Source organism: Macaca fascicularis, chromosome 16, assembly GCF_037993035.2.
Source record: "Macaca fascicularis isolate 582-1 chromosome 16, T2T-MFA8v1.1".
Taxonomy (NCBI): domain Eukaryota; kingdom Metazoa; phylum Chordata; class Mammalia; order Primates; family Cercopithecidae; genus Macaca; species Macaca fascicularis.
In genome coordinates, this window is record NC_088390.1 from 33,661,901 (window position 1) to 33,685,466 (window position 23,566).

A 23,566-nucleotide genomic window follows, 5' to 3' on the forward strand; every position below is an offset into this window, starting at 1 on the left:
TTGAACCAGCCCTGCATTGCCAGGATAAATCTCACCTGATTGTAGCATTTTTAAAATACATATTCCCGAGTTCAGCTGGCTAGTATTTTGTTTTTGTTTTTCTTTCTTTCTTTTTTTTTTTTTTTAATTTTTGACATGGAATCTCACTGTCGCCCAGTCTGAAATGTGATGCGATCTTGGCTCACTGCAATCTCCACCTCCCAGGTTCAAGCTATTCTTCCTCGGCCTCCTGAGAAGCTGTGATTACAGGCATGCACCACCATGCCTGGCTAATTTTTGTATTTTTAGTAGAAGTGGAGTTTCACCATGTCAACCAGGCTGGTCTCGAACTCCTGACCTCAAGTGATCCACTCACCTCGGCCTCCCAAAGTTCTGGGATTACAGGCATGAGCCACCGCGCCTGGTCAGCTAATATTTTGTTGAAAATTTTTACATCTGTGTTCATGAGAGATATTGATCTGTAGTTTTTTTCCTTAAAATATCTTTGTTTAGTTTTGGTCTCAGGGTAATGTTGGCCTCATAAAATGAACTGGGGAGTATTTTCTCTTGTTCTATTTTCTGGAAGAGATTGTGTAAAATCAGTGTTATTTATTTTTTCTTTTCTTTTTTTTCTTTTTTCTTTTTTCTTTTTTTCTTTTTTTGAGACAGAGTTGTGCACTGTCACCCAGGCTAGAGTGCAATGGTGCAATCTCAGCTTACTGAAACCTCTGCCTCCCAGATTCAAGCAATTCTCCTGACTCAGCCTCCCGAGTAGTCCGGATTACAGGCACCCGCCACCACGCCCAGCTAATTTTTTGTATTTTTAGTAGAGATGGGGGTTTCGCCATGTTGGCCAGGCCGGTCTCAAACTCCTGACCTCGTAATCTGCCCACCTCGGCCTCCCAAAGTGCCGGGATTACAGGCGTGAGCCACCGCGCCTGGCCATTTCTTCTTTAGTTATCCCGCTCTACTGCACACTTCCTATGATTGTGTCTGTGTTCAGGGCCAGGTGGCAGGAGGATACAGAGAAAAGAAAGCTATGGGGGTTCTCCTTCTTGGGACTACAACTCTTTTGAAAAATAAACACACACACGTTATGTGTGTGTACGAATGTGTGTGTGTGTGTGTGTGTATGTATATATATGTGTATATATATGTAGTCCAGGCTGGTCTCATACTCCTGGCCGCAAGTGATCCACCTCAGCCTCCCACAGTACTGGGATTACGGGCATGATCCACTGCCCCGACCCACAACTCTTGATCAGAGGGAGAAAGATTTCCATTCCTCAAAGTTTTGGGTGTCTGTTGACCCTGCAGCCACTGATACTACCGTCACCACTTTTACTCCCATGGAATTGTCTGGGGGCTGGAGCACGGGAGAATGAAGAAAAGAAAAATTGAGCTCCTCTTCTCTCTCTCAGTGCTAGACCTTCCCTTTCCATTCCTCGAGGCAGAGCCAGCATTTCTCCTGTTGATCTTTCTTTCTCTTTTTTTTTTTTTTTTTTTTGAGACAAAGTCTCACCACATTGCTCAGGTTGGAGTGCAGTGGCACAATTGCAGCTCAAAGCAACCTCCGCCTCTCGGGTTCAAGTGATTCTCCTACCTCACCCTCCCACATAGCTGGGACTACAGACACCCGCCACCACGTCTGGCTAATTTTTGTATTTTTAGTAGAGATGGGGTTTCGCCATGTTGGCCAGGCTGGTCTTGAACTCCTGACCTCAGGAGATCCACCCGCCTCAGCCTCCCAAAGTGTTGGGATTACAGGCATGAGCCACTGCGCCCGGCCCTGTTGATCTTTCTCATCGCCCCAGTGCCCATTCTGGATTTGGGGCTGTCTTGTATCCAGGCTGGGGAATATCAGAGAAAAATGGGAAACTCGCTTCAGCTTAGTGGAACACTGACTTCTGACTTTCTTCCCCCATTTCCCTGCTATGCTTACTTTCACACTCCTCAGAGAGCTGCCCTGTACATGTCTGTCCATGTTTCACAGCAGCGTTCAGTGGGAGAGACAGAGTGGAGGGTGCTTACTCCATCTCATCTGGAATAGCTTTTCAAACTGTCACAATTACATGAAGTAGGTATTATTGTTATCTATATTTGACAGATGACAAAACTGAGGTTCCTAGAGGGTAATTTTCCCAAGATCACACAGCTAGTCAGTGGCCAACCCAGTCATCCTAGCCCCAGAGTTTGTGGTCTGAGCCGCTAGCTCTGCAGCTTTAGAAGGAGCTGAACACAACAGTTCTGTGGGGTGAGATATGGGGCTCATGTGTTGTGGACAGGGCCTGATATATCACTTCCTTTAACCTGTACGGTGTATGAAGGAAGAGTGCATAGTGTTTAGGGAATTGCTTTCTTCTTTGATGAAGATCTGGACTGTGGTGGGATAGGAATAGACTTCTGTCTTCAAGACATATGCATGTGTGTGTATGTGCGTATACATGCTTATATATATGCCTGTGTGTAAGCCATGCGGCCATTGAAAGTGAGGATGTGGATCCATTCATTCAACAAGTATTACTTGAACCCCCACCATGTATCACACATTATTCTAGGCACTGAGGATACATCAGTGAAGAAACAGACAAAAACCTCTGCCCTCATGGAGCCCCCGTTCTAGTAGACAGACAATAAACATACAAATAAATCAATTACATAAAGTGCTAGAAAGTGGTAAGTCCTAGGGAATAAACAGGGCAGATAAGGAGGATTGGGAGTGTTGGGGTAAAGGGCTGGATATATTTATTAACACGAAGTGATGTCTGCCATGTACTGTTGAATGCACTTCCTAAACTGCGATTTCATATGACTTCTGGGTATTCCAGGGGAAACTCATCCGGTAAAGTTCAGCCCTTTATGAAGAATTCCCCTGTGGTCACATTCCGATTCCTGGACCTGCTGCCACCCTCAGAGCTGCATGCTCCTTCTTTAGACTTTCTAAGAATGACTCAGGTCATTGGTGGAGTGAAGCCAAGATTTCCAACTCAGTCACCCAAAGAGACGGAGATACCATTCATGGAGCTGGAGATCCTGGAGATTTGGGAATTCAGATAACAAGCTAAGATAAGGGTGAGCTACTGACTTGACCTCTCTGTGTGTCAGTTTTATATCTGTAAAACTGGGCTAATGATGGCACATTATGTGTGGTGAAGACTAAGATAATAAGTGAGACGTACCTGGAATAGTACTTGGCACAGTGTAGGCACTTGAGAAATGTTGATTTATTATTTTTGCTTTTAGACTGCATTAACTTTAAGCTGACTGAGAGATATCCACGGGGATATGTCTAGAAACAGTGGACAATGTGGATCAGGAACTCAGCAGAGGAGCAACGACACAGATTTTAGGGGAGGTTAAAATCTTGGGGGTGGATGACAACTCCATGGTGGAAAAGAGAAAGAAGAAGAAAAAAGAAAAGAGAGTCAAAGATCTCATCTTGGGGAGCACCAATATCAAAGGGAAGAAACAGGAAAAGCCGGTAAAAAATCACTTTTTGTTTTGTAGTTACAATGGCTAGAAAAAGAAAGAATTATTTTAGTTGTTTCTTGGTTGTTTTTTGTTTCTCAATAGATAGTTTAGTTTAAAACTTTTTATGGTACTGGTTGACCTCTATCTCCTCATTCTTCCCCACCACGCCCTGCCCCTGGTAACCACTGTTCTACTCTCTGTTTCTTTATATTTAGCTTTAAAAAAAAATCCACATATAAATGAGATCATGCGGTGTTTTTCTCTCTGTGTGTGGCTTATGTCACTTAGCTAATGCCTGCTAGGTTCATCCATGCAAATAAGTTTAGACCTCTAATATACAGCACGAGGACTCCAGTTAGTAATGTTGTATTGCATGCTGGAAATTTGCTAAGAGAGCAGTTTAGGTGCTCTCTTAGATACACACATGCACGGAACTATGTGAGGTGATGGATATGTTAATTCGCCTGATCCTAGTAGTCATTTCTCTATGCATATGTATATCAAGATATCATGTTGTATACTTTAAATATGTACAATAAAAACAAAATAACAAAAACTTCCATTTTTATTGTAAAACAAAACACTAATATAGAAAACCAGGTAAAACAGACCAGGCATGATGGCTCACGCCTGTAATCCCAGGACTTTGGGAGGCTGAGGCAGGTGGATCACCTGAGGTCAGGAGTTTGAGACTAGCCTGGCCAACATGGTGAAACCTCATCTCTACTAAAAATACAAAAATTAGCCAGGCGTGAGGGCACGTGCCTGTAATCCCAGCTACTCAGGATGCTGAGGCGGGAGAATCACTTGAACCCAGGAGGTGGAGGTTGCAGGGAGCTGAGATCGCCCCATTGCAGTCCAGCCTGGGCAACAGAGCAAGACACTGTCTCAAAAAAAAAAAAAAAAGAAAGAAAGAAAAAGAAAGAAAAGTATGATGAGGAAGCTGCATTCCTTCTTGTGCTCCTATCCCACTGGCCAGAACATAGTCATGTGGCCATCCCTAGCTACAAGGCACTTGGTCTCTGTTTTGCTCCATTTTCCCCAACCTCATCCAGTCTCTGTCTTCTCTGCCTCCAGACTTACCTGTCCCTTACCACAAGCTTGATGAGTTACAAGATGAACACCCCAAACCCCTGGTCAAGAAATAGAACTTTGCCAGCCCCTCCCCACCCAGAAGTCCCTCTGTGTGCCTCATCCCAATCACAGCCCCACCCCGGACCCACTCCAAAAGTGGCTGCTACTAACCTGACACTTTCAATTATCACTCCTTGTTTCTTTATGGTTTTATCTCCCATGTGCATTTCTATACACTATAGTTTAGTCTCGCTTATTTTAAAAATTCCGATACTGTTTTTTTTTTTTTTTTTTTTGAGACGGAGCCTCACTCTGTTGCCCAGGCTGGAGTGCAGTAGCACGATCTCGGCTCACTGCAACCTCCATCTCCCAGGTTCAAGCAATTCTCCTGCCTTAGCCTCCTGAGTAGCTGGGAATACAGGTGCACACCATCATGCCCAGCTAATCTTTGTATTTTTAGTAGAGATGGGGTTTCACCATGTTGGCCAGGCTGCTCTTGAACTCCTGACCTCAAGTGATCTGCCCACCTCAGTCTTCCAAAATGCTGGAATTACAGGCATGAGCCACCATGCCTGACCAAAAATCTGATACATTTTAAGGTTCTTCTTCTTCCTTATCCTTCTTCTCCTCTACCTCCTCCCCGTCCTCCTACTCCTCTTCTTCTCACCTCAACATCATTGGGTATAAGATTTCTCTTTAAAGGTTTCTTCTAATCTGAAGTTTCCTCTTCTGTCTCTTTCTTTTTCTTACAACTTATCTGTAGAAGAATCTGGGCTGTTTGACGTCTCAAGTTTCCCACAGTCCAGATTTGGATGACTGCATATTCATGATGCAGTTCAGTAAGTTCCTCTGTCCTCTATTTCCACAAATTGGCAGCTGGATCCAGAGGCATGATCAAATTCAAGGTTGCTCCATTTGGCAAAACTATAGGTGCTGGTGTGTTCTTTAATCAGGAGACTCATAATGTCTGGCTGCCTCTCTTTTAATTAATTAATTTATTTATTTTTGGAGATGGAGTCTCATTCTGTTGCCCAGGCTGGAGTGCAGTGGTGTGATCTCAGCTCACTGTAGCCCGTTCGATCGATCCTCCCCCCTCAGCCTTCTGAGTAGTTGGGATTACAGGTGTGCCTCACTATGCCCAGCTAATTTTTTTGTATTTTTAGTGAAGATAGGGTTTTGCCCTGTTGGCCAGGCTGGTCTTAAACTCCTGAACTCAAGCAATCTGCCCGCCTCAGCCTCCCAAGTGCTGGGATTACAGGTGTGAGCCACTGTGACTGGCTCTCTTTTTATTTTTTATTTATTTTTATTTTTCTGTGGAGATGGGGATCTTGCTGTGTTGCCCAGGCTGGTCTCAAACTCATGGCCTCAAGTGATCCTCCCACCTCTGCCTCCCAAAGTGCTGGGATTACAGGTGTGAGCCACTGTGACTGGCTCTCTTTTTATTTTTTATTTATTTTTATTTTTCTGTGGAGATGGGGATCTTGCTGTGTTGCCCAGGCTGGTCTCAAACTCATGGCCTCAAGTGATCCTCCCACCTCTGCCTCCCAAAGTGCTGGGATTACAGGTGTGAGCCACCATGCCTGGCCATCTCTTTCTTTTGATGACAACAGATATTGATACTCAATGAGTAGATCCATTAATATGCTAGGGAGGGCCAGTGGTGATAAATGGTGATGATTTTCTAATTCTATCCTTTGTCTTTATTGATTGATGGAATAAGTTCATAAAGAATAATTTGCCCTCATCTGCTGTCTGGCTATCCAGTTCATATAGGACAGTCAAGATAAATGCTTGATTCCTTGTCTTTCTTTATTCAGTTTTCAAGATAATGAAAAATATTAAAATGAACTCATAATTATATCATCATGAACTCAAGTATTTAAACATGTTTGACAGGTTTCAACCCATTACATTTTATTTATTATTATTAGATTATTGTTAGTCAAAATCCTGCTCTCTTGCCCAGGCTGGAGTACAGTGGTGCGATCATGGCTCACTGAAGCCTCAACCTCTCAAGCTCAAGCCATCCTCCCACCTCAGCCTCCTGCGTAACTGGGACTACAGGAATGCACCATCAAGCCAGCTCTTTTTTTTTTTTTTTTTTGAGATGGAGTTTCACTCTTGTTGCGCCCAGGCTGGAGTGCAGTGGTGCAATCTTGACTCACTGCAACCTCCGCCTCCCAGGTTCATGCGATTCTCCTGCCTCAGCCTCCCGAGTAGCTGGGATTACAGGCATCCGCCACCATGCCCAGCTAATTTTTGTATTTTTAGTAGAAACGGGGTTTCACCACATTGGCCAGGCTGGTCTCCAACTCCTGACCTCAGGTGATCCGCCTGCCTCAGCCTGCCGAAGCACTGGGATTACAGACATGAGCCACCATACCTGGACCAAGCCAGCTAAATTGTTAAGGTTTTTGTAGAGATGAGGTCTCACTATTTTGCCCAGGCTGGTCTCAAACTCCTGGGCTCAAGTGATTCTCCTGCCTTGCCTCCCAAAGTTCTAGGATTACAGGCATGAGCCACTGCACCTGACCCCAATCCATTACAATTATTACCCTGATGATGCTCATTAAGTCCATCTTTGGCCAGAGGGAGCTTATTCAGGTTGGTTCTTTTGTCCTTTGGACATGCCCACATGCCCGGAGCCTCCTTGTTTTCTGGTTTGACAACGTGTTCCAGCCTCAGCTTGTGTATTTCCAGTTCCAGAGCTGGGCTCTACCACTTCTCCAAGAAATCCCAGTTAATTCAGCTATTTAAAAAAAAAAAAAAAAGACTGAAATCCTGCCATTTGTGACAATATTGATGAACATGTTGGGTTTTAATGCTAATTAAAATAAGCCAGACACAGAAAGACAAATACAATATGATCTCACCTATATATGGAATCTAAAAAACTCACAAACTCATAGAAGCAGAGAGAGGAACAGTGGTTGTCAGGGGTTGGATGAGGATGGGGAGATGGGAAGATGTTTGTCAAAGAGTACAAACTTTCAGTTATAAGATGAATAGATTCTGCAAATCATGGTAAAGCATGGGAATTCTGGTAAAGTGTGGCAATTAGAGTTAATACTATTGTGTTGTTTACTTGAAATTTGCTAAGAAAGCAGATTGTAAGTGTCCTCACCACACACATACACACAAATAAATGGTAACTGTGTGGTGAAGGATGTGTTCATTTGATTGTAGTAATCATTACATAATGTATACATATATTAAATAATCACATTGTACCCGTTGAATATTACAATTTTTTTTTGAGACAGAGTCTTGCTCTGTTGTCCAGGCTAGAGTGTGGTGGCACAGTCTTGGCTCACTGCAACCTCCACCTCCGGGTTCATGCGCTTCTCCTGCCTCAGCCTCCCGAGTAGCTGGGACTACAGGCATGCACCACCATGCCTGGCTAATTTTTTGTATTTTTAGTAGAGATTGAGTCTCACCATGATGGCCAGGCTGGTCTCAAACCCTGGACCCCAAGTGATCTGCACACCTCACCCTCCCAAAGTACTGGGATTACAGGCGTGAGCCACTGCACCCGGCTGAATATATGGAATTTTTATTTGTCCATTATTCCTGAATAAAGCTGGAAAAAAGAAAAAAGAAAAAAGGAAAGGAAAGGAAAAAAAGACCAGTCTGGATGCTAGGGATGTTCATTGCTGTTGGTTTCAACATTGTTTCTAGGCCTTTTCAGTAAACAGAGATTTCCAAATCAAATTCAGGACTGATGGGTGTTTATTTAACCTCTTCTATATTACATCTGTACTCCTTTCTTCCACATTGTAAATTCTGGTTCTCAAGGACACAGGAGATGAAAGCATTAAATATCCCATTTATTTTAGAATATGCATTTGTTTGATCTATATTATGCAGAAGTCTCACAGAATAACAATACTGACTGCCACCACCAGTTACTACCGAAAACAGTTGAGTTTTTTTTTTTTTTTTTGCTTATGCTACCCCTTTGCTCCCCCTGCCCACTTTTCTCTGGTTTTACTATATATAGTTAGAGTATATAACCATTACATAATACACTTTCTTCCTTTTAATCCTCATTTAGTATTAGTTCTATGAAACTAAACTTCATGCTTATCACCAGTCCTTATGTCAATGTCTTTCCAGTCATTTTGGTTGTCAGAGGTTTATTCTCTAGGAGATTCCTCAGGAAAGGCACATGAGCATGATATTCCCTGAGATCCTGCATGCTGATAATAGTTTGGTTATGCATTTGAAGATCAGTAGAGCTAGGTATAAAAATCTTTGGTTCACGTTTTCTTTCCTTGAGCATCTCAAATATACTATTCCATTTCCTTCTTGTGTAGAGTATTGCTGTCAAAAAGTCTGATTAGGCTGGGCACAGGGGCTAGCACCTTAATCCTACCACTTTAAGAGGTAGAGGTGAGAGGATTGCTTGAGCCCAAGAACTTGAGACCAGCCTGGGCAACATAGTGAGACTCTATCTCTATAGAAATAAAAGAATAAAACAATATTGTCTGGGTGCGGTGGCTCATGCCTGTAATCCCAGCACTTTGGGAGGCCAAGGTGGGTGGATTACCTGAGGTCAGGAGTTGAAGACTAGCCTAGCCAACATGGCAAAACCCCATCTCTACTAAAAATAAAAAAATTAGCCGGGCACAGTGGCGGGCACATGTAATCCCAGCTACTTGGGAGGCTGAGGCAGGAGAATCACTTGAGCCTGGGAGGCAGAGGTTGCAGTGAGGCAAGATCACCCCACCGCACTCTAGCCTGGGCAACAAAGTAAGACTCTGTCTCAAAAAATAAAATAAGGTCCCTTCCAAGATTGCCAAATTAGAACAGCTCCGATCTACAGCTCCCAGCGAGATCAACACAGAAGATGGGTGATTTCTGCATTTCAAACTGAGGTACCTGGTTCATCTCACTGGGTCTGGTTGCACAGTGGGTGCAGTGCATGGAGGGTGAGCTGAAGCAGGGTGGGGTGTTGCCTCACCTGGTAAGTGCAAGGAGTTGGGGGATTTCCCTTTTCTAGCCAAGGGAAGCTGTGAGTGACTGTACTTGGAGGAACGGTATACTTCTGACCAAATACTGCACTTTTCCCACAGTCTTCGCAACCAGCAGACCAGGAGATTCCCTCCCGTGCCTGACTCGGCAGGTCCCACGCCCACAGAGCCTTGTTCATTGCTAGCGCAGCAGTCTGAGATCGACTTGCGATGCTGAAGCTTGGCAGGGGGAGGGGCATCCACCATTGCTGAGGCTTGAGTAGGCGGTTACATGCTCACAGTGTAAACAAAGGAACAGGGAAGCTTGAACAGAGCGGAGCCTGCTGCAGCTCAACAAGGCCTACTGCCTCTCTAGATTCCACATCTCGGGGCAGGACATATCTGAGCAAAAGGCAGCAGACAGCTTCTGCAGACTTAAACGTCCCTGCCTGACAGCTCTGAAGAAAGCAGTGGTTCTGCCAGCATGGCATTCAAGCTCCAATAATGGACAGACTGCCTCCTCAAGTGGGTCCCTGACCCCCATGTAGCCTGACTGGGAGACATCTCCCGGTAGGGGCCAACAAACACCTCATACAGGTGGGTGCCCCTCTGGGACAAAGCTTCCAGAGGAAGGATCAGGCAGCAATATTTGTTGTTCTGCAGCCTCCACTGGTGATACCCAGGCAAACAGGGTCTGGAGTGGACCTCCAGCAAACTCCAACAGACCTGCAGCTGAGGGGCCTGTCTGTTAGAAGGAAAACTAACGAACAGAAAGGGATAGCATCAACATCAACAAAAAAGACATCCACATCAAAACCCCATCCATAGGTCACCAACATCAAAGACCAAAGGTAGATAAAACCACAAAGATGGGGAGAAACCAGAGCAGAGGCTGAAAATTCCAAAAACCAGAACACCTCTTCTCCTCCAAAGGAGCACAACTCCTCACCAGCAAGGGAACAAACTGGACAGAGAATGAGTTTGACAAGTTGGCAGAAGTAGGCTTCAGAAGGTTGGTAATAACAAACTTCTCCAAGCTAAAGGAGCATATTCTAATCCATTGCAAGGAAGCTAAAAACCTTGAAAAATGGTTAGATGAAGGGCTAACTAGAAGAACCAGTGTAGAAAAGAGCTTAAATGACCTGATGGAGCTGAAAACCACAGTACAAGAACTTCGTGAAGCATACACAAGCTTCAATAGCCAATTCAATCAAACAGAAGAAAGGATATCAGTGATTGAAGATCAAATTAATGAAATAAAGCAAGAAGACAAGATTAGAGAAAAAAGAGGGAAAAGAAAAGAACAAAGCCTCCAAGAAATATGGGACAATGTGAAAAGACCAAATCTACATTTGATTGGTATACCTGAAAGTGACGGGGAGAATGGAACCAAGTTAGAAAACACCCTTCAGGATATTATCCAGAACTTCTCCAACCTAGCAAGGCAGGCCAACATTCAAATTCAGGAAATACAGAGACCACCACAAAGATACTCCTGGAGAAGGGCAACCCCAAGACACAGAATTGTCAGATTCACCAAGGTTGAAATGAAGGAAAAAATGTTAAGGGCAGCCAGAGAGAAAGGTCAGGTTACCCACAAAGGGAAGCCCATCAGGCTAACAGGGGATCTCTCAGCAGAAACCCTACAAGCCAGAAGATAGTGGGGGCCAATATTCAACATTCTTAAAGAAAAGAATTTTCAACCCAGAATTTCATATCCAGCCCAACTAAGCTTCATAAGTGAAGGAGAAATAAAATCCTTTACAGGCAAGCAAATGCTGAGAGATACTGTCACCACCAGGCCTGCCTTACAAGAGCTCCTGAAGGAAGCACTAAACACGGAAAGGAAAAACCAGTATTGGCCACTGCAAAAACATGCCAAATTGTAAAGACCATCAATGCTATGAAGAAACTGCATCAATTAATGGGTGAAATAACCAGCTAGCATCATAATGACAGGATCAAATTCACATATAACAATATTAACCTTATTATACCAGATGTAAAGGACGAATTGACGGGTGCTGACGAGTTGATGGGTGCAGCACAGCAACATGGCACAAGTATACATATGTAACAAACCTGCACGTTATGCACATGTACCCTAGAACTTAAAGTATAATAATAATAATAATAAAAGACAAATTACATAAAAAAATAAAATTTAAAAAACCATACCAAAAAAAAAAACAATATTAACCTTAAATGTAAATGGGCTAAATGCCCCCAATTAAAAGATGCAGACTGGCAAATTGGATAAAGAGTCAAGACCCATCAGTGTGCTGTATTCGGAAGACCCATCTCACGTGCAAAGACACACATAGGCTCAAAATAAAGGGATGGAGTAAGATCTACCAAGCAAATGGAAAGCAAAAAACAGCAGGGGTTGCAATCCTGGTCTCTGATAAAACAGACTTTAAATCAACAAAGATCAAAAGAGAGAAAGAAGGCCATTACATAATGGTAAAGGGATCAATTCAACAAGAAGAGCTAACTATCCTAAATATATATGCACCTAATACAGGAGCACTCAGATTCATAAAGCAAGTTCTTAGAGACCTACAAAGAGACTTAGACTCCCACACAATAATAATGGGAGACTTTAACACCCCACTGTCAACATTAGACAGATCAACAAGACAGAAAATTAACAAGGATATCCAGGACTTGAACTCAGCTCTGGATCAAGCAGATCTAATAGACATCTACAGAACTCTCCACCCCTAATCAACACAATATACATTCTTCTCAGCACCACATTGCACTTATTCTAAAACTGATCACATAGTTGGAAATAAAACTCTCCTCAGAAAATATAAAAGAACAGAAATCACAACAAATATCTCTCAGACCACAGTGCAATCGAATTAGAATTCAGGATTAAGAAACTCACTCAAAACCATACAACTACATGGAAACTGAAAAACCTGCTCCTGAATGACTACTGGGTGCATAACGAAATAGAGGCAGAAATAAAAATGTTCTTTGAAACTAATGAGAACAAAGACACAACGTACCAGAATCTCTGGGACACATTTAAAGCAGTGTGTAAATTTATACTACTAAATGCCCACAGGAGAAAGCAGGAAAGATCTAAAGTTGACACCCTAACATCACAATTAAAAGAACTAGAGAAGCAAGACCAAACACATTCAAAAGCTAGCAGAAGGCAAGAATTAACTAAGATCAGAGCAGAACTGAAGGAGACAGAGACACAAAAAGCCCTTCAAAAAAATCAATGAATCCAGGAGCTGGTTTTCTGAAAAGATCAACAAAATAGATAAACTGCTAGCAAGACTAATAAAGAAGAAAAGAGAGAAGAATCAAATAGAGACAATAAAAAGTGATAAAGGGGATATCACTACCGACCCCACAGAAATACAAACTACAATCAGAGAATACTATAAACACTCTACGCAAATAAACTAGGAAATCTAGAAGAAATGGATAAATTCCTGGACGCATACACCTTCCCAAGACTAACCCAGGAAGAAATTGAATCTCTGAATAGACCAATAACGAGTTGATGGGTGCAGCAAACCAACACGACACATGTATACCTATGTAACAAACCTGCACATTGTGCACATGTACCCTAGAACTTAAAGTATAAAAATAATGATTTTTATAAAATAAAAATAAATAAATAAAACAATATTAAAATTAGCTGGATGTGGTGACTTGCCCCTGTAGTCCCAGCTACTCAGGATGTCCCTGTCCTCTCACACTCACACCCAAAAAAAACCAAAAGTGGCGGTGATATAACTTTGTAGAGACAGGGTTTCTCTCTGTTGCCAGGCTGGAGGGCAGAGACACGTTCACAGCTCACTGCAACCTTGATCTCCTCCACTCAAGCAATCCTCCCACCACAGCGTTCGGAGTAGTGGGACTACCAGTGCATGCCATCACATTCAGCTGTTTTTTGTATTTTTTTTCTATTTTGACCATCCATGTCAGAATTTTTTTTTTTTTTTTTTTTTTTTTTTTTTTTTTTTGTATTTTTGGTAGAAATAGGGTCTCTCTATGTTGCCCAAGCTAGTCTTGAACTCCTGGGCTCAAGCAGTCCACCCACCTCAGCCTCCCAAAGTGCTGGGATTACAGGCATGAGCCACTGTGCCTGACCAGGGCTATATTTCTAATAATAGTTTTGTATGGGATTTGATCGTAATACTTTTACTGTGCTGATTTTTACGTGAAACAAATTTTCCTAAATTTTCAGAAGGAGGCTTCATCAGAGAATTTTTCTAACTTCATGGATCTCTTCCTTTTATTGTTTTCATGAAGTGTGAAAATGACGGTGGGTTTGGTTTGAGCTTTTTCTGGCTCTGTTCCTCTCCCCCTTTTATCTGAATCTCTCTCTCCCCTTTTTCTTGTCTCTGGGCTGCTTAATTTTGATCCTGCTCTTAGTGGTTTATCCCCAGTGTGGGTTCAGTACCGCAAGGGAACCCTGGCAGGTCGGTGCTGACAGCTCAGGGGACAAAAACTTCTCCAGGCCATTTAGACTTGAACAAGGGCATTGGTGCCCTTGCCCTTACCTGCTATTGTGATGGCTGTTTCAGCAGCTGTGTGCCGCCCAAAAAATGCTCATCACACTTTCCAGGGAACACCTGTTGGCTACATCTCAAGTCATACAAATCAGAGGCAAACTGAAGTGTGTATACCCCTGCATTCATCAGTCATTGGTTAAAGCTGCCCCTGGGGAATGGGGAAGTCCCAGGCATTTCCAGAGTGATGCAAACCAATTGGTCTTGGCAGTCTGAGGGCACTCCTGTGACTAAAAGTTTCCTTCATTCACATGGTCAAGAATGGCTCATTTTTTTGTACAGCATGGTGACTATAGTTAATAATACTGTATTGTATACTTGAAATCTGCTTAGAGAGTAGATCTTAAGGGTTCTCACATGAGATAAGGTAACAATGTGAAGTGATGGATGTGTTAATTTGATTGTAGTAACCATTTAACAATGTGTACATATATCAAATCTTCACACTGTACACTTTAAGTATATACAATTTTATTAGTTAGTGATACCTCAGTAAAGCTCAAAAATGGCTCATTTTTACATTTCCATTTGGCATTGCATTAAGGGTCATGGAAGGGGGAAAATAGAGGAGTGAGAGGGTACCCCCATTCCTTCTAATAGCACATTTTGGGAGTGGCACACATCACTCGTGCTCACATCCATTGGCCAGAACTTAGTCACAAGAAGCCACTCAGCTGCAAGGGAGACTGGGAAATGCAGTTTTTAGCTGGGAAGCCGCATGCTCAGCTAAATTCTATTATAAGGGAAGAAGGGGAAAATAGATACTGGGGACTACCTGGCAGTCTCTTTCACTAAGAATGATGGGAAAGAGTGAAAGGAAAAGATGTGTGAGGTAGGGCAAAAGGCTCCCACTTCCAGGAAGGGGGTTGAGGAGGAGGAGGCTGTATGCTGAGGTGAAGCCATGCAGCCTTCATTGTGGTAAGGGACAGGTAAGCAGAGAAGACAGAAACTGGGTGACATGAGGGTTGGGGAAAATGGAGCAAAACAGAGGCCAAGTGCCTTCTAGCTAGGGATGGCCACATGACTACATTCTGGCCAATGGGATAGGAGTACAAGAAGCAGTGCAGTTTCCTCGCCAAACTTTTCTTCGTCTTCTTTTTTTTCTTCTTCTTCTTTTGAGACAGAGTCTCGCTCTGTCACCCAGGCTGCAGTCCAGTGGTGCAATCTCAGCTCACTGCAACCTCCACCTCCCAGGTTCAAGCAATTCCCCTGTCTCAGCCTCCTGAGTAGCTGGGATTACAGGCAAGTGCCACCACGCCTGGCTAATTTTTGTATTTTTTGTAGACAGGATTTCACCATGTTGATCAGACTGGTCTCGAACTCCTGACCACATGATCTGCCTGCTTTGGCCTCCCAAAGTGCTGGAATTACAGGTGTGAGCCACCGCACCTGGCCTCTTTTTTTTTTTTTCTTTAATTTCCAATTTTTAAGTTCAGGGGTACATGTACAGGATGTGCAGGTTTGTTACATAGGTAAATGTGTGCCATGGTGGTCTGCTGCACAAATCATCCCATCACATAGGTATTCTGCCCAACATCCATTAGCTATTCTTCCTGATACTCTCCTTCCTCCCCGACTTCTTTGTTTTGTTTTGAGATGCGGTTTTGCTCTGTTGCCCAGGCTGGAGTGCAGTGGCACAATCTCAATTCACTGCAGCCCTGACCTCTCAGGTTCAGGTGATCCTCCCACCTCAGCCTCCCAAGTAGCTGTGACTACAGGCACACACCACCATACCAGGCTAATTTATTTTTCGTTTTGGTAGAAACAGGGTCTTGCTAGGTTGCCCAGACTGGTCTCAAATTCCTGGGCTCAAGTGGTCCCCCCGCCGCAGCCTCCCAAAGTGCTGGGATTACAGGTGTGGGCCAGGAACCTGTCCTTCACCACACCACACTCTTCAAGGGCAAAATTGCTCTCTCCTTCCTTGCTTCTCATCCCTGTGCCTGGAATATGAATGTGGGGTAGTGAACATTCTTTTTTTTTTTTTTTTTTGGAGATGGAGTCTCTCTCTGTCATCCAGGCTGGAGAGCAGTGGCACGACCTCGGTTCACTGCAACCTCCGCCTCCCGGTTTCAAGCGATTCTTCTGCCTCAGCCTCCCGAAGAGCTGGGACTACAGACAAGCGCCACCATGCCTGGCTAATTTTTGTGTTTTTAGTAGAGACAGGGTTTCACAATATTGGCCAGGCTGGTCTCGAACTGCTGACCTCGTGATCTGCCCACCTCAGCCTCCCAAAGTGTTGGGATTACAGGCGTAAGCCACCATGCCAGGCCCAGTAATGAACATTCTTAAACTATGTGGATGGGTGCACAATCTTGGAATAACAAGACAGATGGTGCTTGGGCTCCTTGTAGATCAGAGGCACCCTACCCCCCAGCTGCCAGCTTGGACCCTTACATGAGAGAGAAATAAATATCTATGGTATTTAAGTTACTGTTATTTGGTCTCTATTAAGGCAGGTACACCAATATTTTAACTAATATGTTCACTTGTTGACTGATCGATTCAATAACCTAAGAGCCACCACGTACCAGCACCACATCAGATACCAGGAGCCACAAAGACACAAGTCCACAGGGGCCTGGTGAATCAGGGAGCTGACCGTGTCTAAACCAGGTCAGAACTGCTTCTCCTTGAATCCATACCTCTTTCAGGACTTGAGCTTCTGCACCAGCAGCACAAGCCTCTTGAGACTGTTGAGCCCTAGAAAAAGTTTTGGATTCAGACTGGGAACAGGGGCACTCATGTGGAGGGGATGTGCACAGAGCTTCTGGGGACTGGAGCCCAGGGCCCCTCACAGTATCTGATTTCAGGCTTCACAACACACACCAGCATTTGATTTATATTGGTTTTTAAAAATTCTTCGGTTGTTCTTTAAGCCATTAAATAGAAATACCCTGGCCAGGCATGGTGGCTCACGCCTGTAATCCCAGCACTTTGGGAGGCCAAGGTGGGCAGATCACCTGAGGTCAGGAGTTTGAGACCATCCTGACCAACATGGAGAAACCCTGTCTCTACTAAAAATACAAAATTAGCTGGGCGTGTTGGTGTATGCCTGTAATCCCAGCTACTCGGGAGGCTGAGGCAGGAGAATCACTTGAACCCAGGAGGCAGAGGTTGCGGTGAGCCGAGATCGCACCATTGCACTCCAGCCTGGGCCACAAGAGCAAAACTCCATCTCAAAAAGAAAAAAACAAAAAAGAAATACCCTATAAAACATTCAAACTATATTGGAAATATATACAATACTGGAAAAGCCCTTGTTTTGATACAAGCAGGTCTGAGTCATTGACCAGTCTTTTGAAAAAGTCAGTTCAAGTGGGCAATCATAAAAACAGACATGTATACAAAATTCATATTCAGGCACTAGTTTTTCTTTGGGTATCTTGACTCAAATCCCCCTTTGACTTTCTTGCATAAATCACACCCACAATCCTGTAATTAATCACCTATTATTTTCAATTTATTTAAACTTAAAGACACTTGTGAAGCAATCTGATGTAGAACACTTCTAGATTTTTAGGATTTTCCCTGAATAGTTTATCCTTCACATCTAATTCAACATGTCAGCAAATCTTTGTGTATTACTTCCAAAGCATTTAATGTCATTTGCAAGGAAACAATTCTTCATACACTCATATCTCATCAGTTTATGTAATATTTAATTCCATTATATGATTACAATGACAATACACCTGGCATAAACAGGCTAGGGACACACCCAATCAACTCTTGGTAAACAGACTACTCAACCCAGAGCAGAGGTAGCTGAGTTCTTGCTTTTCTAGACCAGGGGTTGGCAAACTATGGCCCTGTGGGCCTGTTTTTATACATCCTGTGGGTTAAAAATGTCTTTTAGGGGCTGGATGCGGTGGCTCACACCTGTAATCCCAGCACTTTGGGAAGCCAAGGCAGGCAGATTGCTTGAAGTCAGGAGTTCGAGGCCAGCCTGGCCAACATGGTGAAACCCCGTCTCTACAAAAATACAAAAATTAACCGAGCGTGGTGGGGTGCACCCATAGTCCCAGCTACTTAGGAGGTTGAGACAGGAGAATCCCTTGAACCCGGGAAGGGGAGGTTGCAGTGAGCTGAGATCACAACACTGCACTCCAGCCTGGGCGACAGAGTGAGATTGTCTCAAAAAAAAAAAAAAAAAAAAAATGCCTTTTAGGCCAGGCACAGTGGCTCATGGCTATAATCTCAGCATTTTGGGTGGCTGAGGCCAGAGGATCCCTTGAGCCCAATAATAATAAAAGAATGACTTTTTAAAGTGGTTGAATCTGTAAGTGGTTGAAAAAAACTTTAAAAAAAAATTTATGCCATGAAAATTATATGAAATTCAAACTTTAATGTCTGTAAGTAAAGATTTACTGAAGCACTACCACGTCCATTCTTTTTTTTGGTGTATTCAGTGGCTGCTTTCAAGCTACCATGGCTGAGCCTAACAGTGTCAACAAAGACTGTCTGGAGCACAAAGCCTAAAATATTTACTATCTGGCCCTTTACAGAAAGAGTTTGCCTACCTCTGTTCTAGAGCGAAGCCTGAGCCTTGGGCGCACACCATGCCACAGGTATCTGTTACTGCGTTTTGCAGAAGCTTCAGGTAAGAGGGAGGGCTCCTAGGAGAACGCCTACCACAAAAAGTGAAAATTCCTTCCTTCTTGGCATCACTGTTTCCCAAACCTATTTCCCACTCTTCCTAAGGTAGCTTCATGGTTTGCTTCATCACTTCCTTCCTGGGCTCAAGTGACCCTCCCACCTTGGTCTACCAGAGCACTGGGATTACAGACATGAGCCACTATACCCGGCTCTGATTTTTCTCTATAGCACTTATTGGACATATTCCATGCTTATTTATTTGTTTATTTATTTATTTGAGAGAGAATCTCACTTTGTCACCCAGGCTGGAATGCAGTGGCACCATCTCAGCTCACTGCAACCTCCGCCTCCCAGGTTCAAGCAATTCTGCCTCAGCCTCCCGAGTAGCTGGGATCACAGGTATGAGACACCACACTTGGCTACTTTTTGTATTTTAGTAGAGACGGGATTTCACCATGTTGGTTAGGCTCGTCTCGAACTCCCGACCTCAGGTGATCCACCTGCCTCAGCCTCCCAAAGTGCTGGGATTATAGGCGTGAGCCACCGCGCCCAGCCTCCATGCTTATTGATTTATTTTCTATTTCTATGTCACTAGAATGTGAGCTCTATTAGGGCAAGGGTTTTGTTTTGCCTGTTTGTTCACTGCCCTATCCCAGTCCCTAGATGAGTGCCTGGCACACAGCAGGGACTTCCTAAGTGCTTGTTGAATGAGGATGGAATTATTCTTGCTCTATAATAACCTGCTGTCTGCAGGACCCTGGGCCTGAGGAAATGCCTGCAGGTGGAAGGGCAGTGGGCCAGTGCTGCACAGTGCACAATGATCAGAGAGGCCTTATGTGTGGGGAGTGGGTACGGGCAGGTGGGTGATGGGGTGCAGAATTCTAAACCTCTAGGGATGAATGGCAGAGGCCACACCCTCTTGATGAGTGGCCCTTGAGCCCACCAGACAAGGGGAATTGTTGGCTGGGGTCCAGGTCCATGGTCTCCCTGACTTAGGGTGGCCTTGCCCGGTGCTCTGAGAATGGGGCCAAGGAAGTCCTAGTGATTCTGTCCCCTACCCTTCAAGGACAAGTTGGAGGCAGGCCCTGGTCTCAAACATCTACAAAAACAATTGTTTCTGAACTTTCTGCCCAGACACGTCTCATGGCCACTGAGTCATGCATCAATGATGGGTGTAGGTGTGTGGATGGAGGTAGCCAAGCCCATTGATAGAGGGCTGAGACACACTCCCCGCTAATCAGCAAGTTAACAAGCTCTCCGATGAGGAGGCGGTGATTAATGAACCAATCGGCTTGCCCTATAATTGGGGAGTTAAATTGGAGGATGGGGGTATGATGGATAGGGAGAGCTTGGAGGGATGTGTGAGGCTGGCTTCTGGTCCACACTGAGACTACCCAGGCACCCATTTACTTTGGCTATAAATGAGGAAGTGACTTCTTCAGAGGTTGTAGCCTAAATTCAAGCCATCCCATGCCCTTTAGCTTCTATAATGTCTCTCCTCTCTTCCCATCTGTCCTTGGACCCCATATTCCCCAAAGACATAACGGGGTTCCAGGGATGTCAGATTCCCTGTGGGCATCTCACAGGCTCCATCTCTCTGCCCAGAATCAGTGCACTAGAAACCCCCTATCACCACCATGGTTAGTGCCGCAGGGTCAGAAGAGCAAACAGCCCCCTACTCTCTGGTATCCTTGCCCCTGTTAGCCTGCAGGGTCCTTCTGTAGGCCCTGACTCCTGGGATCACAGATGTCCTAACCAGCTCCCACTGCTCCCTCCATCCTAGGGTGCGCACCTGTCTTTTGTCTTTCCATGGAGGAGTGGAATTCTTTGATTTCTGCTGTCACCCTCCAAACAGGACAACAGCTGTCTCTCTGTTTGTCTCTCTGTATCTATGTTCTGGGAACCCCTCAGATTGAGGATCCCCCATGGTACGGCCATGTCTCTCCTTTGAGACGGGTTCTTGAAGGACAGGGCTGTGCCTTACCCCCTGGATGAGGAGTCCCTAAGAAGAATGATTTTTCTCCTTCCTCCAAAGGTAGGATCTATATCCCCTGTCCTGGTGTCCTCTTCCACCTCCATGCTCAGCAGGGCGCCCTGGTGTTTCCTGGGATGTGGAGTCCCATGGGGCCTGACTGACTGATAAGGAGCCATTTGCAGAGAGTGCCCATGATTGAACCCATAAAAGGGTGACTGAGAGAGCCCTGAACTCTCCCCCTCAGGAGAGCTCTAAAAATAGCACCCACAGCCATCTGTCCTGGGGCTGGAGGGGCTGGCTCAGAACCAGCGACCTGGACAAGTTGGCCCCTTCAGCCCCCATAGGCTGATGGGACATCTGGAAGTATTGGAAGTCTGGCCAGGCCAGGGAGAGGAAGCTGGAAGGGCTTTATGGAGAGACCTTCCCACAGCCCTCTCTCCTACCGGGCAGGTGGGTTTGAGGGGGTTGGCAGTCTGGAGGCCCTTCCCCTACTCAGCCTCTCGTAGTGGGTGGTGGGCCCCAGACATAGCCTTCAGGTCCCTGCTCCCAGGCCTGCCTCCTGCACCACATGGCTACTCCAGGTGCTGAGCCTTTCTGCCCCTCACAATTGAGAGGTCCTCTTCCTGGGGTCTGCCTCACCCTCCTTTTCCTGTTTGAATCATGGGTGACTTTGGCTGCTCCATCAGGGATTCAGTTTCCTCATCTGGAAAATGGAGATAAACTCAGCTCATTGTTTTGTGATGTCTGAAATTATGTACTACCTAGTGCACAGCAGGTGCTTAATAAACATGAGTCCTTTCCTTCAAAAGATCTGGGCTTCAGTGGCCAGTGGAGACTGCCATGGGCTGGGGACAGTGGCATGTGCTTGGGAAGCCTTGGCATCACTCAGGCCCAGAAGTCACCAGTACCCTGATTGACACCTGCATAGGGGTGGGGACATTGCCTGGGGAGGGGGCTCTATGCCACACATGGCTGGACCGGGGTCTTTGTGTGCCAGGCTGGATGCACAGGTAGCCGACTCAGCTGCTTCTGGTGGGGGGACTGGCTTCTGCCTCCTCCTGCCTCTTTCCCCAACTCTTTAATGGAGAGAGAATATAATGGAGTGTTCAGAGAGGTCTCTCCCCCAGGATACCATAAACTACAGGTCAGGAGCCAAGGTCAGGTGCTCCCACCCCTGCCTCCAGGAGAAAGACTTTCCCCCAGAGGTCCTGTCACTCCTAAGCCCTTCTCCAAGGTATTACTGAGCAGAGGCTGAAAATGGTTGTGTTTTGGAAAGAGTGGTCACAGATCCCACAGGCTGGAGGAAATGTGTCCACCCTCCCACCCTCCACTCCCACCCGCGAACAGGCTAAGGAAGACAGAATCTCATCCCTGGTCCTAGGGGCTGCCCCAGGAGTCTAGGTCCAACCACTTCACTTCCTCAGGAGGCTAGACCTGCCCCCTGGGGGCGCGGGGAGGGGGGGGCTGTGGGCTGAACACAGGATTTAGGCTAGGTACCCCATCCAGTGGGACCCCAAATTTGAGCATGGCAGCTGCCCCCTCAGCTCCTGTGAGGTGGAGACGTCACACACTGGCTGGGTGTAAGCTCAGCGATCTGGCGAGACTGGAAGGAGGAAGAAGGGCTCACCGCCTGCTGGGTCTCCCTCCCCGTGGGACTCCTTTTCCTTTCCAGGAGGGGATATAAGCCCGGAAAGGAAAGCCCTGAGCAGAGGAGGACTCAGCTTGACCTGACCCAGTGCAGCCCTTGAAACTTCCCTCGCCTTCTACCTCCTGCTCATCTGCTTCATAAGCTGTCGCTGTGAGCGGCTGGGGGCTCAAGCATGGTCTGGTACCAGGAAATCCAGGCTGTTTTGTGGGGAAACTAAGGCTGGAATGGTGGAAGCTGGGGGTGAGTGGTGGGAAACTGGATTGGAGGGGGCCATTGGAGGTGGGAAGGAGGCCCGGGAGTCCCCGGGAATCCCGTTGCCAGCACAACCCTCTTCTCTAATTTACCTCTCTGGCAGCAGCGGTGCGGGGGCGGTTTATGTCAGGCAGGGCTTATGTCCCTCTGACAGATTAGGAAACTGAGGCAGGAGACGGTGCAGTGCCGGAGAACACACGGCAAGCTGGTTGCTGAACCTTGATCCGCTACCAGCCCCAGGGAGAGCGCCGGAGCGCGGCCCCGACGGCAGCCGCAGCCTCCTGCCGTGGAGGATCGAAGCTCAGAACGACCCACACCCCAACGTCACCTTCCCAGATGGTGTCGGTGCGCAGGTCGTGGCCTACCATGGCCACAGTGCTTTTGGCCCTGCTCGTCTACCTGGGGGCGCTGGTCGAGGCCCACCCCGTCAAACCCGAGGCTCCCGGCGAAGACGCCTCCCTGGAGGAGCTGAGCCGCTACTACGCCTCCCTGAGCCACTACCTCAACCTGGTCACCCGGCCGTGGTGAGCGCAGGCGCGGGGTGGGCCGAGCGGGACCCATGGGGCTCTCCCCCTGCGGCCCCTCTCCACCGGGGGCGTGGTCAGATCTGACCACGCCCTTCCAGGCCCCGCCCCCAGGCATGGGAAGACAGCCCCGACACACGCCTCTCCAAAACGTTCTTCCCAGACGGCGAGGACCGGCCGGGCAGGTCGCAGTAAAAGCGCCCCCGTCAAGTCACATAACATCCTGCCTCCGAGAGTGCGGTCTGGCCCCACCCTGGTACATCACTTACGACGTCTCCCAGGCTCGCCTCCCCAGATCGGATTCCTTTCCCTTCACTCCCGCAGGCCGGAGGCGCAGACCTGTGGTGAGGACCCCCGAGGCCTCCTGGGAGATCTGCAGACCACGCCCACCTCATTTGCATGTTCACTCCCGACCCCGGAAACCCGGTTTCCGCCTCCCCACGGCATCTGGGCAGGGATCGGGTACCGCAGTCCTGCGTCTCGGTGCCCTCGCCTCTTGAGCTGCAGGGCTGTGTGTGGTCCTTCCCTGGTCCCAAAATAAAGAGCGAATT

At 46.2% G+C, this 23,566-nt stretch overlaps 1 protein-coding gene and 1 long non-coding RNA gene across 2 annotated transcripts; both read left to right on the forward strand.

The window, feature by feature from the left end:
- The first annotated feature begins 1,164 nt into the window (after positions 1-1,164).
- LOC141408769 (uncharacterized) lies at positions 1,165-14,582 on the forward strand. Its single transcript, XR_012425399.1, has 3 exons — positions 1,165-3,051; positions 3,223-3,460; positions 9,600-14,582. It is a non-coding gene; the product is annotated as an uncharacterized lncRNA (long non-coding RNA).
- Positions 14,583-21,481: 6,899 nt separating this feature from the next.
- Positions 21,482-23,566, forward strand: LOC123569503 (peptide YY-like). The gene is made up of 2 exons (XM_045376143.2): positions 21,482-23,015; positions 23,340-23,566. The coding sequence occupies exons 1-2, from the start codon at positions 22,828-22,830 to the stop codon at positions 23,554-23,556; spliced, it is 405 nt and encodes a 134-aa protein (XP_045232078.2). The 5' UTR covers positions 21,482-22,827; the 3' UTR covers positions 23,557-23,566.